Genomic DNA, 17,938 nt, shown 5'->3' on the forward strand with positions numbered 1-17,938 from the left:
TCTTAAAAACTTATACATAAAAATTATCAGGGTATTAGTTCGAAAATGATTATCAAAATTTACCATATATTTCATTTCAAATACCATTTCAATTCATTAGAATCTTATTTATATCTTTAAGCAAGTTTTTTTGATATATAATTGAGAATGATCATTTTACAACAGACGATTTTATCGACTATTGAAAATAGTAACGTATGCAACCAACATTACAAAAAGTTTACAAAGAAATGAAAAGTTTTTAAACCGTGAATATAATGAGATTTCATTATTTAAGACAAATATTAAGAAAGGAAATTAATATATTTTGTTATTTCTTTAAATGTTTCATAAAGGGGAATTCCCAATAGAAGGAAAATATAATTAACCATTTTTTGACACAATAAAAAAATGTATACTAATTATTACTATACACAATTAAAAACATACAGGGTATTTCTAAACTAATGGGGTGATTGCTTCTATAATGTACTATCACCTCAACAAGTAAAATTTAGTTTTAATTATTTTGTCTCAAATTTATGTTTAAATGACTTCCAATCAACAGGAATTTTAAGTAATATTTTTATTTCACAAAACTAAATCTCGAAAAATGGCAATAAATAAAATAAGAGCAGCTAATTTAACCCCTCTATAACCTAACCTAACCTATATTCGCTATTACACGGAATTTATAAAGTTCGAATTTTAGTATGGGTGATATATCCGAAAAGAGTATGCTGAGGAAATTTTGTTATGGGATTTTCTACTGGAAATACCCACATGAATTTGAAAATGTTTGTTTCTATTTCAAAGGTCTGTCAGTCTGTCGGATTCGAATCCAAGCTTGGATGTGGCTGATCCGCCAGAAAGAGAACTACACGGTATCGCTCAAGGTTTGGCGCTTTTAAAAAAGAAGAGGAAGAAATTTTCAGCGTCGAGGAATTCTAGTCCGATCGTGCCTCCAGCAAACCCACCTGAACACAGCCACCACCATCGAAAAATGCCACCGAAGAAAGTAAGTGTAATTTACCCTCCCCCCTCACCCTTCACAGAAAAAAACCCTTTTTTTAATCATACTTTTTCTGAATAGTTCCAACAGGTCCTAAAACGCGCTTCGAGCGTTCCCACTCGAGTACCGGAAGGTGTTCAACTGCTCCCGCGCCACGAAAAGACTCAATCGCAACAAGACTCTATGGAAATCCCAGAAACAGTGCCGTCCACTCTAACCCCATCCACTACAGAAGAAAGCGTTAATACAGTAGGACCCACCATTCCACCAAGTGGTACATCGAGGGAACCGCTGATCTTCAACTCTTCTTCTAGTAATCCTACTGGTTCGACTCAAACTCCGGATGAGGAGTATAACAGGATCTCTTCGGGGACGCACGGTCATCCTAAATTATCCGGCGTTATACCGCTGAGCGGGCATAATGGACCTTCGGCTGGGTGGTTGTAGTGTGTAGTGAGATAAATTAAGCGGGTAAATGGAAATACATCATTTCATGATAATGGTAAAATATCATATATTCCTTTTAAACAAAATATATTGTTTTTAAACTTTATTGTAGACCGAATTGTTTCTTCGAGTTCACTTATTTATTATAAACGTGGCAACATCTTTTCGCGAAAGGTTGTATTCATTTAAAAAGCTTTTAGGACATTTTTTACGTTTTAAATCGATGCATTGTCATGAAATGTCTTGAAAAATAATAATATTAAAAATAAAAACAAATACGTTCCACTAATATATAAGTAAAAACTAGAAAAATAGAATTTTTATTGAATCGAATTTTTTCACATTAATTTAGAATTATTCATTCTTATTTGACAATTATTTAATTCAATTTATATTTATTTTTTATAAATTTTATTTATAAATAGTTAAAATTTCATATCATTTTTATTGAATATCATAATTTATTTGATTTAAGGCAAAAATGGATCTGTAATTAGATAAGAATAAAAAATTTAAAAAAAGTTGCTACGCCTATATCGACATAACCTTGAACCTAACATCTGTTTATCATTTCTCTTCATAGTAATCTTTGATATTCATTCTATAATTATATGAATCTTTTAACGGTCTAGCAACATTGAAATCACTGTTAGGAAGACAATTTTCAAATCAAACAATATAATGACAGAACTGTCCTTAAAAACCGCTCAAACACAACATCTTGGCAACAAGGCATCGATTACAGATCGAAATTCTGAATAACAAGATCTCGATTTCAGAGGTAGACAGTGGCGTACGTACAGCCGAGCAAGTTATTAATTGCAAGATTTATTAAAATTATTTATTGTCTTCAAAGGTGTGCCTTTCTTTGATTTTACGATTTGAAAAATATATTCGACGTTCTAATATAAAAATATATCCGCCATGTGTACCCGAAAAAGACCATTAGTTTGTAGATGTAATAAAAATTAATTTAATAAAACCAATTGTTAAAATAAGTGTAAAATCATGGTGTGAAAACATTGAACCAAATTTAAATATATGACCTCCACTTATTATAAAATTAATATTAGTATGACGGGAATATATGTTTTTAACAGAAATTTGACGTTTATCAAACTAGAGGTGACTTTTTATGGTATTTACAATGATTTAAAAGTACCAACGATGCAACGATAATGGCTGGCTTTTTATCGTCACAATAAGTGGGAGAAAGTGGGGCAATCGATTCAAGGCGCTACGGCTACACCCACCTTGTTGCGTATTGACTGCATATTTTAGCCTATTACACCTCTAATTCATTTGTCCATTTTGTGTTTTTTGAACTAGTAAATCGTGCTTTGATATGTATATGAGTTTTTCGGCGAACTTGCGTTGAATCTGGTCAATTTAAGTTACTCAAAAACCTCACCGAGTGGCAACACTGAACTAGTCGATCTATTCTACAAAATTGTTTCGTTGGGCGGTCATTGACAGCTCTCCTCCTTTAATATTATGCTACTGAAATCTCTGCGTTTTTTTTACGCCACCCTATAGTATCACAGAAGTTAACGCTATTTTGGATAATTTTTTCACAACTTGATTCGTAATATTATCTATAGATATACTAGATATTCGTAATTTAAAAAACCCACTATTTGTTATTGTATATAGAAAGGGTTTTGGCTAAACACGCTTAAAAAAATTATTATTTGTAATTTAAATAGATCAAAGTGATCAAATTTAGAAATACGTTAACCATTTCATACATTCAATCAATCGACAAAATTCACAATTGTATAAAAGTCAACATACTGATTGTTATCCTGAACATTCCAACTTTCCCCCATAATTTGCTAGTAAAGTTTCAAAGTAGATGTTTGTCAGTTCTCTCAGTTTTTCGAATATGATTCAAAAGAATATATAATTCCTAAATCATTTTTTTCCTAATCTTTAAACAGTGTTTAATTCTCTTTACATTTCATTTATTTCCATATATTTTTTATATACGTTGATCTAACTTTTTTCCTAGAAGTGACGACGCCATCTATATATCAACCTTGGAACTCAACGGGAAAAGAACAAACATTCAGGTTTCAATTGATACCGATAGATGGTGGCCACATCATCGTCATTAATTATTACTTCATATTACCTTTCACAATATTTGTATCAAAAATTAATATTTTATTGTCTTTAAAATCAAAAATTATCACTCTGTGATTCTAAAAGGTACTTATCAGAATTTGTCTCTCAATGTAAAACTGCAAATTTTGAATAACTATTTTATACAATTATCAAAAAGCTACAAAATATTGAATGTAAGAATTTTGTATTTGTGACCATATCAGTACGAATAATCACAATCTCAAATCGTTCCATTTCTTATTTACAACTTTAAATTGGGTCTGCAGATTTGAAATTACGTCACTGTGCCATGCAGATTTAGTGTTAACGTCATAATTTGAGGTTATATCAACCACTGTATCTAAAAAAATGCGCATGCAAATTTCAAAAAGCTATAAATCGAGATAATTTTGTTTGGATACTTAATATTAGTCTCAAATTATGACTTTATGCTATAGGAATATAGAAAAATTGATTGATTCGACTTTTTAGTTTTGCAAAACACGGAGAACGCTGCTACTACTATATATTTAAAGAATTGTTACTAAAAAGCTGAATTATAGAAATTAACACAGTGTCGTGCAACGGAAAGTTGATGAAATTTTACTTCACTAGCAACATAACGCATACCTTGCCATTACTTAAAAATCGTCCATATGGGGTGCACCAAATATAACACGGTAAAGTATTTTTAAATGACAATATAAAATTTTACAGATTTAGATATTATTAACGCCTAATATATGAACGTTTTAGAATTTAGAAAGTATGTATATCCAAACAATGACCTTAATTGACAAAGCTAGCGAACAATATACCGTGTGTAGTTGAAAACTATTACGTTAACATAGCTAAATGCTTTATAATGTCACTTTAAAAGCACTTTATCTGAATATACGTCAAAATTAGTTCGCCATTCGCTGTTTTTAAGTAAAATTCAATTTTCATATAGTAACAAACATGATTGAGTGTTTCAATTAGACGTAAATATAATTATATGTTATAAACTCGGATTATTTAGTGATTTACATAATATTTTGTCAAAACTGCATCTACAATAAAAAGTTTTCATCTCTAATTCATATTTTTAATAATATAAACGAGGCTACCAAGTTTTGAGACAAATAAAAGCAAATATTTATAATTGGATATTGTTTTTCAAAATATTCTCCATTAAGTTTTCTATTCAGATTAAGGTATCTCCTAAACATGTGATTAAAAGCATCAACCTCTTCTTTAGGTTTTGTTTTTATTATATTTAACATCTTGAATTTCTTGTAAAACTTTCTGTTTGTTTCCAGATCACCTCTTAGTTAAATTTGGAGTGTTATTGGGTTATGTCTTGTCTTTATATTTATAAAAGTTTTGATTTGTTTGGTTGAAACACTGAATCTACTTTTATAATAGAATTGTAAGAAAATTAAAGCACCATTATAGAAAATTAAGTAACTTGTAAGACTTGATAATAATAGAACTGTTTTTATAATATCTTCTAGAAGAACAACTGAAACCCATATAAATATAAATAAAGTGAAAGAACAAAAGAAAAGAAACCGATATATAAGTAGAAGAAATTGTTCAATTTTGTTCATTTTCCATTTTTTTCATAGATTTTCTGATTTTGTGGCTTGGTAGGTTTCCATTAAATATCTATATTGAAATTTATTGGGGATATTAGGAACAGCTTCCTTAATAGTGATATTTGAGTATCTGTTCAACTTTTTCATCATAATCAAAATGAATAAGTTCTTGTACCATTTGATAAAAAAGTGTTACAGCAACTAGATTCTATACATTTTGTAAAAATACGCATCTGCAATTATAAGGAACAAAAACATTTGTTCTAAATCATATTTTTTTCTCGTTCTTTCATCTTCAATTCCTGGTAGCTGTTGTTTATCATTTTTTTTCTTCTCCTTGGCCCAATTTTAATTAAAGAAGAAGATTTTAATAATATTTTCTCATTTCCCAACTATTTCCAATTTTATCTATTCTGAATTATTGTTTCTACTTGGTGCTAATTCCTCACATCTTCCATCCTCTCTAGAATTTTCGTACATCTCTCTTTGAGTCTGTTTGTTTCGCTTTTAATGAAGAAAATTTTGCAGATTCGTAGTATTATCAAGAATATTAACCAGTTATATAAACATTCTTAATATATTTTTCCACATTTCAAGATCTCTATTAACTATAAGTGCATGTAATTTTTCACTCATTCTGTTGGAATTTTTTTTTGAGACACTTTGTACATTATATTATAATGGAAATAAACAGGAATGGAGAACAAAGCAACTTCACTAATAACACTAACCATCTAATATTACATTTCACATCACTTTACTACCACTATAGTCTGTTTGTTAACTTGTAAGAGTGATTTAAGAAACCTGAATGACTAAAAAATTTAGAATCCGAAACTAAATAATAATTGAAGCAATAGAAACATTCGTTTACAGGGCATAGAAAATCTGTTAGTGCTTGAAATAATATTAGAGTCCATTTTCTGATAGGAACTGTTTATATTTTAATAAAACTATAATAGAAGTTCAAGAAATAGCACTACGGATATCATTTGTTTACAATATACACAATCATTTAATAATATGTCAAAAGTCAAAGTAAAAAAAAGCAGATTTGCCAACATAAATTCATATAATTTTCATGTCCCAATCACAACACTAGAAATCACTAAAAAAGTTACTATATTGGTAGTGATGACAGAAAAATAACAATAAGGGTACATTTCTGATGCAATTCACGGGCCTAGAGGAAACATGCACACATATTTGGTATATGAGAAACCATGCTAGTATTTCTAATGAAATTCAATGCTAAAAACCGTGCATTTTACCTTCAACTGTATCTTTTATTCAAATATGAATCCGATTAAAACTACGTAGTGAATAAATTTGATAAATTTTTTTCTTTAAAATAATTTGGAGGGGGGTATTATGTAGTCATACTATACGAGGTTAATACTAAATATACGGGAAAAACTCTGACATAATTAAATGGATGGAAAAATATATTGAGACGTTTCTATTTACTGCATGTACTTCTACAAATACATTTAGTTTTCTAAGGGTTGCTGTTTGTAGTGTAGATTCGAATAAAGGAATTTTTATTTAATTTTTTTTTCTAATTAACGCATTCCACTTACCTTATTCCTCGTCGAGCGATGACTATCATCGGAAAAATGATTGAAATAATTATAAAATAAAATTTCAACTTTATTTACCCCTCTCACCGAAAAATACAACAAATTGTGATTTACATATTACAATATATATATATATATATAAATAAAAATAAATATAAAATAGGTACATTTCTTCATAATCACATCTAGATAGAAGGAATGTATATGTTTCCCTAAAATTACAATTATGTATACAATATTCATAATGAAAGTAAATTAAACTTATAAAAAATTTCAAATTGATCATTTGGAATAACCCTGGCAATATTTTGAAAATAAATCACTTAAATTCCTGTCGTTGGCGACTTTTTAGTATGAAAAGGAACAATGAAGCAATCATTGTATGTTTATTAACTCTATGGTTTTCAGTTATTAATTATAGTCATCTGGAAGATTTCCAATTTGTTCCCTAATACTTCCAGAACGTTCTTTTATCTTTTTATTCTTCACAACTCGTTTATATAATCTAGAATAGTTACCATTACTACGTTGTAACTACTAATGCGGCTCCAGTTTGATTCTAGATGTGATTTGAGACTTTATTAACGTCAAAAGACCAAGAAAAACCAAGTTGCGGGGAAATAAACGAGAATTTTCATGATTTTGTTCCTAAGTGTGAAAATAGATCCTTTTAAACCGTCCACGTTGTATAATTTTGTTATTTGTAACAGTTAAACAAAGAACACTACACAAAATCTCTAGAAATGATTTTCATCACCAGAACGTTTGGTATAACCCTCGTAACATTTCGAAAATGGTAAATCAAACAGGATTCAACAAAAATTTTCAATAATTCGTGGATTTTCGGTATAAAGGGGGTCATAACAACAAAAATTGTATGATTATCAACCCTCTGGGTCTTCGTTAACGATATAGTTCATCCGGAAGATTTCCAATTTGTTCCTAAATACTTCCAGAACATTATTTTGTCTTCCTATCCTTCACTAATCCTTTATATCTTCTAAAATAGTCACAATTACGAGGTTCCAACTAATTATTGAGCTCTAATATGATTTGAGTCCATATTAACCTCAAAATACCAAAAAAAGATTCGATCTTAGGTAGGATTTGATCCCATATTCATTTCGAAATACCGAGAAAAACAAAATTAAGAAAAAAGCATAAAGAATTTTCGTGATTAAATTTTCAAAATACGGAAAATAAATATTTTAACTCGCCCGCATTGTATACATGTTTTCCGGAACTATTCACCAAAGAAAACAATACAAAAAATCAGTATAAAGAAACGTGCAACAATATATACCATGAATGATCAATAAATCATCATAATTCTTATAAAATAAAATAATTCGTATTTAGTAAATATCAAAATTTTGAGTCTTTTTTAGACCCACAGTATATATTGCATTATTAACGTAAACGAGACATTTTTTTTAAATCAACAACATATTATATACATTTAATTAGTTTATATATGTGGCGCAGTCAATAGGATTGTACTAATAAAAAAAATTAAAAATGATAAAAATTGAAAAAAAATAATAGTGAGATGTAACACATTGGGAAATAAGGAGAATATAATAAAAATAAAAGAAAAAATAATTTACGGGTGATCTGAGGTTGGGAAGTGGATGGGGGGAGTTTTTAAGGCTTAAAAAGTTTATCTTGATTTCCGGCAAAACTACAAGCCTTATGGAAAAAAGTTAAATTGCAATAATGTGGGTAATAAAAGGATCTACAACTTTTGTTTTACCACTTTTTTCACATAACCTCAAAATGTAAGTGAAAAATTACAAAAAAAAAGTTTTTGGTTTTTTATTTCCATTTCTTACAAATATTAATTTTATTGCACGAAATTTGGTAAAAACATTTGTTTTCACACTTTTTTCACATAACCTCAAAACTTAAGTGAAAAATTTTGAGGTTATGTGAAAATAGTGTGAAAACAGAAGTTTTAGTGCGTAAAAATAATTTTTGTAAAAAATAAAAGAACAAAAACTTTGTTTTTTGAATTTTTTACTCAAATTTTGTTATGTAAAGAAAAGGTTATTACAAAAATTTTAGATCTTTTCATTACCTACAACTTTGCTTTTAACTTTTTTTCATGTGACTTGTAATTTTACTGGAAACAAAAAAAACATTTTACACCCTTAAATATTGACCCCCCTTTCCATTTTTTAGTAACAAAATTATCGACCCCGGTCTATTTCCACAAATAAAATCAATAAAAAAAATGTCCCTAGTTATTGCACATTTTTTTTTTTGAAATATCTCGAATTAAAATAAATACTGTACATTTTTTTTGAAAAATATAAATGGAATGCAAATAAGTATAGAATAATTAAAAATTGATAAACTAAAGACTAAAATATCCCTATATATTTATGTTTGAAGTCATATTTTCATTGTTCCACAGGTACTTTTGCTCAATATGACTTTTTTTTTTCAAAAAACAAGACCGATACACAATTTTCGAAACTGCGTTATCTAAAAAATTCAAAAATAACAAAATATCTACCCCCTCCCCCCACGCCATATTTCGAGTATAAATATTGAGCATATCATACAAAAAAAATCGATTAAACTTATATACAGTTTGTCCCGGACTTGATAAAAGTGTAAAGTCTCTTAATCGATGAGTTTTTAGACGTGGGAGGAATTTAACACGTTTTAGGAAAATTTTTGTAAATAGGATTTATATTATTAATAACAATTTGTTTAACAATGGACGGATAATTAGAGCAATTATCAGGTTGAGTTAGGTAAGGCCTCGGCGTAGGCACTAAGTCGTTTTTTTTATTACTCATTATTGATATGTAAATTTTTTTTGGTATAATGTGGAAAAAGATTATTAAAAAACAATGTTCATTACACTTAAGCACCTCGTGAAAATTAGAAACACGTTAATGTGATTTGTTTTAAATTTTAAGGTATTTTGAATAAATAATATAACGAAAAATTAATAAACTTTCAACATACCCTCGTATTTCATAGATAGTTGATTTTTGACATATATAGTTGAGTAATTTTCTTATAGAAGGTGTTTATATATAACGATGTAGGTGCAAAAAGAGAAAATTTCTTGTTGAATATGTGGTCCACTTAGGAGACAGATCAGTGGTTAAACTATCAACACACCCTCGTATTTCACAAAAATTTCCATTAAAAACTGAATAATTTTGAGATTTTTTTGTATATGGAGATTAGTTTCAACGATATAGGGAAGAAAACAAAAATTTTGTTTTTGATTTTCAAAAATATGGTCTATCACTATCGAAACCATCAAAATCACTCTTATTACACATATACATGAATATCAATCTAAAACAAGCAATTTCCAAAGATTTTCTTGTATATTATATTTAGATATAAGGGCATAAAAAGAAACGGAGGAAATTTTTTATTGATTATATAAATTTTTAAAAATATGTTCCATCAAAGACAGAAAATATTCAAAACCATAAACTCACCCTCGTATTTCACAGATACTCAAATTTCCTAAATAGTTTCAAGGACTTTCTTATGTATGAAACTTATTTTCAACGATATAGGAACAAAAACTGAGATTTTTTTGTTGATTTTGTAAAGTTTCAACAATTTTGTGAACTAAAAACAGAAAACCAGAATTGAAACCATCAAAACACCCTCGTATTTCAAATATACTTCAATTTCCATCGAAAATAGAATAATTCCAAGGGTTTTTTCAATATACAGAGGAAAGTTATATCAATAAGGATATAAAATGGAAGAATTTCTTCATGTTATTGTAGATTTTCCAAAAACAGAATTTAAACTATCAACTCACTTTTGTATTTCACAAATATTTAAATTTCCCTCAAAAACTGAAAAGTTTTAGAGGTTTTCTCCTAAAAAAAGTTTAAATTCAACTATATAGGAACGAAAAATGGAAATTTTTTTGATAATTTTGTAAATTTTCAACAATTTTGTGAACTAAAGAGAGAAAACAGAATTTAAGTCATCAAAACACCCTCGTATTTCAAATATACATCAATTTCCATTGAAAATAGAATCATTCCAAAAAATTTTTCTATATACGGTAAAAAGTTATAGCAAAATGGAAGAATTTCTTTGTGATATTGTGAATTTTCCGAAAACAGAATTTAAACCATCAACTCACCCTCGTATTTCAAAGATACTTAAATTTCCCACATGAAATGAGAAGTTTTTGAGGTTTTCTTTCTATAAAGAGTTTAAATTCAACGATATAAGAACACAAAAACAAAAATTTTGTTGTTAATTTGATAAATTTTCAAAAATATGGTTCACTAAAGACAAAAAATAATTTCTAATCCCTAAAAGAGAAGATATATACTAGAAAATAGAAAAAAACAAAACCTAACCGACAGTATAAAAATTAAAGGAATAACAATTAGAGATATTACTTCTTATAGGTTATAATACAACTTTTTTGAGATATGACGTTATTCCTCGTCTCATCTTTTTCCACTTTATACCATATTCAACGAATTCTTCCAAAATACAAATAAAATACCAAAAAAAAAACGAAAATTTCAAATTCCTTCCTATAAAATCATCATGGAAATTATTTAAAACAATTCCTATCAAAAAAATAGGTCCAATAGTACAACTTCCTGTACAAAATAGTTCAACAAAACAAAAATAATATATTCCAGTAACCTACGGAATCACCGTACGCTATTGGTGGCTTTTACTTAACAAATGAGAATTGAATTCGTACACATTGGAACACTGTTCCCCACATATGTTGCATTTCCAAGGGTTCGCGTCAGAATGACATCCCTTATGTAGAAAATAGAGAGTTTGATCTGGGAATCCTATACCGCAAAAGATACATTGAAGACCGTTCAACGCTCTTTTACTCATCCGAGTCCATAAAGAAGAATCCGAAGGTTGTTCTAAACCTGAAAAATCAATTAAAAGTCATCGATATGGATTCAAGGGGTGAATAAAAAATTATTAATATCAGTAGGTACCTGTGGAAGTAATAGTACCATTAGTAGTGGTTGCTGGATCATTTGGCGATTCGGAATTAGCTCCGGGGGAAGCTGTTGACCTGCCTCTACTGCTCGAACCATTTCTTGATATTATTTTTCTTTTGAGATCGTCTCTTAACAGACTCTTCAACGGAGATACTTTGATTAATGAACTTAAGCTACTAGACGTTGCTGACTGCATCTGTATGCTACCTGTTCATATAAATATAACTTATATAAACAAAAATTATAAAATATTTGATTATAAGATAAATAATTTAGTTTCCGGCACATCTCAAAACAAAATTTATAAAATTTTACTTAAAAATACAATGATTTGTATCTTTATTGACTTAACTAAGGCTTCTGATCCTGTTGGATGGTGTAATCTACACCTGAATGAAAGATAATTACAAATAACTATAGAAAAAAAATAATGCCTTGTTTCTTATGGTGTGATGTTATTTTAGAACTCATTGCTTGTTTCCTAGACTACTATTGAACTTTTTTTAACTTTATTGAAAAAAAGATGAAAGAAACCATGTAATCATGGAATAAACCATAAATATTTTACAATATAGATCAAATAAACCCCTTTACGTTGAAAGTTATTTGCTTCTTTCTGTAATAAACCACGAACGATTGAAAAGGAAAAAATTGCACTTATTTGAAGAAAATCCTGACCAAGACATTTATTTTACATTACAAGTGATAAAACCTTTAAAAAAAGACTGTATTAAAATCCAACAGAATGAAGAAAGCTCCAGCATAACCAGTTAAGTTCCTGAGGATACAAAATACAATCTTTTAATAAAATTGTAGAAATTGCTTAACGATTATAACAGAAAATGACCTACAAACTTCATTCACCTATTTTTTCAGTGGGTTTAAATAAATATACAAGATATAAATAATAAACTTTTATATAATAAATACCTGAAGGTGAAGTGCTTAAATTAACAGGTCCATTTCTTTTAGCTCCTTCATATTCTTCTGTCGGTTCTTGTTTTATGGGAATCAATGATATGGATGGGGTGATGCTGGTTTCTTGGTCGATTCTTAAGCTGTTTGGTTGGATATGACTGCTAGATGGAGCATTGGAATTAGAATCTGCAGATTGAGGGGAATTTGGACAATCCCCGTTCACTCTTTGAGGATCACTGCTTTGGCCAGGTTGATTCGAATTTTGTTGATCTCCCTACATTTATTTTTTAAATATATTCTGTAGCATATTTACAGTATAAATTATACTGTTACAATACAAAAAAGATAATAAATATGTAAAAAACGAAAAATATAACAGTTATGAAAGAACAAGTGTAAAATAGCTCTAATATTCATAAATGTACTTTGAAGCCAAAATACTCAAAACAAAAAAACAAGAGAATGTTTATTAGTCCTGAAAGTATTTCAAATGTTAAATTTTGCAGTAAAGTCTGCTCAGAACTATACCAATAAGTAAAAACAATTTATAAGGAAGATAAAAAAACTGATATTATCAGCCATTATCAGGTATCCAGTTGTCCTTATATAAACAAAATATTTTAAATAAACCTGTGAAAGATGTCAAAAAGGAGTTGAAGAACAGCAAACAAATTTAGTACATTTGTTTTAAACTGTTTGTATATACTAGATAAACTCAATAAATATTGTTATGGTTGAATAGATACACTTATTTTTTATAAATTTTGATTGCTACTGCCCTTTTTTGAATAGGTTTTCTCCAGTACAAGTACGCATTAATTCAGTAAATTTTTTTATAAACATTGCGGTTTTTATTATTTTGGTAAAAATATATTATTTTAGTTCCAAGAATGTTACCATATTATGAAAATTAATCTGTTTTTAACGGGTCTGATATCCAAAAACTGATATATTAAGATGAATGTAAATGAAAATGATGTTACGTAAAGCAATTAAGAATTTTTTTTCTAAAAACTTAGTGTTAAGTTCATATTTCATTATTTATGCTGCTATTATTTGTATGTTTTTATTATCATTGCAAAAATTGAACATATTTTCACTTCATAACCTCACTTTGTTTGTTATTTTAACCATTTAAATTAGAATAAACATTATATACTCACTTTTATACGTTCAATAAAATATCTCAAATTCCATTTTCCAAAAACAACGTGAAACGCAGTAATTGTTATAATTAATATTACTTTTAATAACTAAAATCGACAACATATTACCGGGGAAAATACCTTCAAACTACTTTATTGTGATAAAACAACTAATGAATGTTACCAATATGTTTTATGGCGTCACACGAGAATTTCATCAAATGTTAGGGTATTTTTAACTAAATTCAGGGGATTTTAGCAAAGGTTTGCAAAAAAGATTCAGTTGGCATCATTGCTAGGAGAACAATGAGAATAAAACATAAACGGCACGAAGTAAGAGGGATCATTCAAAAACATAGGTTATATAAAATTATTTAAAAAGTTAAAAGACATCAAATACTTTTGATAATTTTAGAAAAATAATGGTAAAATCTTGTTTGGTAAATTATTAAGATAGAATATGATGATTTTCTTTGTAGGTTTAAAATAGGATCCAAATTTCTTTAGAAGGGGTAAGTTTTTGCTTCCAATTTAATAAAAGATTAAAGATTATTGGATATATTAATATTAACTGCTGAATAAAAAAAGCAAAATATTAAAATCAGATATAAGATTGATAATTTCAAAAAAATACGAATATTAAGGAAACAAGAAAAGTAAACTTCTGCAGTTGAAATTTGTTTACAAAAATTTGATATTGAATAATTTTAACAATCATAAAAAACTTTTTATACGCGTTGATTAATAAAATTAATATTAAGGTTATTTTTGCGTATTGTTCATTAATGTTATATGAAGGTTGTCCTATTAAAATTGGAACAACCAATTCTTCAAAGTCAGTATGGTTTGAGATATGTAATAAAATGAAGACACCTGTTGAGAATATATAGAAGACTACAATGGCCTTTGTATAATATTGGAAGATTTAGCAGAAAATGCAGGATGCAAATTCTGTTCTCTCTATATCTACGTTCTTTTAAAGTGTGAGTCACTATGGGGCTCCAGAGCACGACACCTGGGAATGTATGAAATAGAAGGAGATCTCTTTCAGCTACAGCCATCCGACAGTCTAAAATCTTACAGGAATGGAATTAATAGATCGGCTGTAAATACAGCACAAAAGGTGACACAATATATTATTTGGGTAGCGGTGTACATGATACATACAAAAAAATACCTCAATAGGTGAAAACGTCATGATTTGAGCTTTTAAACGAAATTTCAATTGAAAGAGACCTAAAGTCAAGATAATATATCAACACACAAATTCTTACAAAAAATATTAAATAAAGTTTAAAGTCGTCAGTATTCGCCAGTCCTACTCTGCCCTTTTTTTACGTCACCTAGTGACTTTTTCTAGAAATTTCGAGAATCTTGTCCGGAAAGCATCCAGAAAATTCGATTCAATGACAGTTCAGGATTAATTTAATCAATATGAATTAAATTAATTGCACTACAGTAATGATTAGTAAATATAAAGTAAAATATGTAAAAAAAATTAATATTTTTCTCTAAAACCGTGATATAAAAAATATAAAAGTTAACTTACCGGGGATGGTGAAAAAACAGGCACAGGAGCATCAGTCATGGAAATCTCCACGTGAGGCGTCAAAAAATGCATCGGCGGCGTGGCATTATCGGTCGAACGGGCTCCTGTAGAATCCCCGGAATCACTATAATTAGCGCCCCCCGTCACGCTCACTGATAAACTTCCAGTGAATTGACTCAGAGAATTTAGAGTTCCGTCCATAGCGAAACCCTGTTGAGCAGCGGCAGCTATCAGGGAAGCTTGAGAACCAGCAGGGCCGGGATTATCGAGATCAATACCGTGTCTGAAATTATTCAAATTAATTATATTACCACAGAAAACGAGAAAAACTCACCTGTTGAAAAAATGTATCCTGAGGCTTTTCATGGAACCAGCTCTATAGCTGCATAAAGGACACGATTTAACCAAATCGTGTTGGCCGACGTGCTCGTTTTGAAAATGGGCTCTCATAGCTATCTGTCTCTGGAAACCCCTGTTACAGATGGGGCAATGGTACGGCAAAGTTTTGGTGTGCGTGGTAAAGTGTTCAGCGAGATGGTCTTTTCGGAAGAATCTCTTCTGGCATACTCTACATTCGTACGGTTTGACTCCGGTGTGGCGCATTTTGTGGCGTCGCATATTCGCCCCATTGGAAAATTTCATATTGCAGACGTCGCATTCGAACATTTTTCGATGCGCCCTATCTGGAGGGGGATTATTATTTTCTACCTGGAAATAATTCATTTTAGATTAAAAATTATTAATAAATGAATCAATTTCTTACTTCCATTGCAGAGGCTTCGTTGGTAGTATGAACTTTTGTAACGTGTAATGTCAATTGTACTTGCGTATTGGCCTCGAAATCACATTTAATACATTTGAATATTTCTGTGGTATCGTAATTTATATTAGAACCAGTAACTAATCGATCGGCTTCGTTTTGATCTGCATCTTCTTCTTTGGGTGTTACGTGTGTCGTCACTACACCACTGCCTGAATCTGCCTCATTCTCAGCAGCAGTGTTAGCCATGATCACCGTATAAGGGTATTTTTAACTTTTGCTTGAGCTTGTGATTCCATCAACCCCTAAAATTGTTATTAGAACAAAATTAAAAAAGGGGAATTTGATAGCTAAATAGAGTCCATCACAACAAGAGTCATAGATTGCCTCTGTCTTATTTAATTTTACAAAATCTTGTTAAAAACATGAAGAAAACTAACTTCGGATTGAAAACGTTTAAATTATAGGTAATTAAATGAATATTCATAAGATAAATGTAAGGAATTATTAAAATTAGATATTATTTATGATTAACTGAGTCCAGTTATCTTTTAACTTTTTGTTTTACGAATGAATCTTAAAATTAGAGCAACGGATATAATAAATTTCCCAAACCAACCTATTAACCATGCAGATTAAGATTATTTGTGGTTGAATTATGAAATTGTTTGGGGAATCATTTTATAGTCCCCATCAAAACCAACAACATAAATATTCAATTTTTAAATCATTATAACAAACTGTTTGATATAAACATTGGAAAACACTGTACACAGAACGAACTTCATGATTACGAGTGTATAAATCTGTTTTTTTTTTCAAAATTCTATTGGTAAATAAAATTTTCAAATTATTTTATAGGAAATTAGCGTCTGATTATTAAAATTTTTAGAAAAAGGAATATTTACAAAACAAAACCAATAATTACTGGAAATTTTCGATTGTTCGGTAATGAGGAATTGATAATATTAGAGAAATGGTCAATAATTATCTTATATTACAAATAAAAATATTTTAAAACTACCCCGATGAAAGAAATGAGAGCCGACCCTGGCAGAACCCAAACAAAATATTAATCTTAGATAAGACATACGTCCATATCACATTATGAAAAAAATAAATAACCAGAACAATTTCGTTAAAAAAAATAATAGAAAATTACACTTACAACTTGATACAATAACCTGATTAGTAGAACACATCAAGGGCAATGACCATCCGAAAAAAATAGGTTACTATAATTGCAAAATCAGTAGAAATCGCAAAGTGTTCGACTCTTAAGCAAATTACGATTTACGGTACTGTTACATCACGAAAATAATAACAATACCAAAAACAAATATCGTAACATAAATTGAACGTAGATATTGTGAGAAAATCGCGAAAATGAAAAGTATGTTGCGAGTACCGTACTATCCAAAAGAACACGTCGACAGTACTACTTACAAAAGTAACGTTATATTTGGGAACGAGGCCCGAGTCCCAGTAAGTACTCGCTCACTGCCACTGCACTCATTCCACATTTTATGCACTACATATCAACAAATTTTAAACTATCGTCGATAGTATACATAACCTGCAAACTTTGTATAACTAATTTGACCTATAAAATTGATGAAAAAAGCTGACTTACGTAGTTATATGTTTGTTAATATTCACCACACCATAAAATAAAGCAACATTTAAAAACACCTGTACACTGTGTTGACCGCTTTTCATCCATTCCAGGTTTGACCTGCCGAGGAAGTGGGAATGTTGGTCGGACAGAGACGGACCGACACTAAACGACGTCGGGAATATTATTTATAACTAAATAAAAAGAGACTTGAAACTTTAATTTCTATTTAGTATACTTGGTAATTGATTAAAAATATTTAAAT

At 29.3% G+C, this 17,938-nt stretch overlaps 2 protein-coding genes across 4 annotated transcripts in view; one reads left to right on the forward strand and one right to left on the reverse strand.

The window, feature by feature from the left end:
- Positions 1-1,746, forward strand: part of LOC130452362 (transient receptor potential-gamma protein) — a 70,722-nt gene extending 68,976 nt beyond the window's left edge. The window contains exons 17-18 of the mRNA XM_056791571.1: positions 796-997; positions 1,073-1,746. Coding sequence (XP_056647549.1) covers positions 796-997; positions 1,073-1,438 — 568 coding nt within the window. The 3' untranslated portion in view covers positions 1,439-1,746. The remainder of the gene's footprint in view (positions 1-795; positions 998-1,072) is intronic.
- Positions 1,747-6,786: 5,040 nt separating this feature from the next.
- On the reverse strand, positions 6,787-17,806 carry LOC130449428 (zinc finger protein ztf-16). Of its 3 annotated transcripts, none has more exons than XM_056787247.1 (8): positions 17,692-17,776; positions 17,505-17,634; positions 16,062-16,363; positions 15,633-16,006; positions 15,299-15,581; positions 12,617-12,878; positions 11,681-11,893; positions 6,787-11,608 (listed from the first exon to the last, which is right to left on the reverse strand). In XM_056787247.1, exons 3-8 carry the CDS (start codon positions 16,305-16,307, stop codon positions 11,382-11,384), a joined length of 1,605 nt encoding a protein of 534 aa, XP_056643225.1. In that variant the 5' UTR covers positions 16,308-16,363; positions 17,505-17,634; positions 17,692-17,776; the 3' UTR covers positions 6,787-11,381. The 3 variants fall into 3 exon arrangements, with proteins under 3 accessions (XP_056643225.1, XP_056643216.1, XP_056643234.1); XM_056787238.1 differs by having other exon boundaries at positions 17,227-17,634; XM_056787256.1 differs by lacking the exon at positions 17,505-17,634 and having other exon boundaries at positions 17,692-17,806.
- Between the last annotated feature and the right edge of the window lie 132 nt (positions 17,807-17,938).

This window comes from Diorhabda sublineata, chromosome 1, assembly GCF_026230105.1.
Source record: "Diorhabda sublineata isolate icDioSubl1.1 chromosome 1, icDioSubl1.1, whole genome shotgun sequence".
Taxonomy (NCBI): Eukaryota; Metazoa; Arthropoda; class Insecta; order Coleoptera; family Chrysomelidae; genus Diorhabda; species Diorhabda sublineata.

What these genes read in the sequence shown, in the direction of transcription:
- LOC130449428 (XM_056787256.1), bottom strand. Translation starts at nt 16,307, where the DNA reads ATGGCTAACACTGCTGCTGAGAATGAGGCAGATTCAGGCAGTGGTGTA. An exon ending in ACGAAGCCTCTGCAATGGAA is followed by an intron (nt 16,007 to 16,061) that starts GTAAGAAATTGA and finishes AATTATTTCCAG; the next exon opens with GTAGAAAATAATAATCCCCC. An exon ending in CTGTTTTTTCACCATCCCCG is followed by an intron (nt 12,879 to 15,298) that starts GTAAGTTAACTT and finishes AAATAAATGTAG; the next exon opens with GGAGATCAACAAAATTCGAA.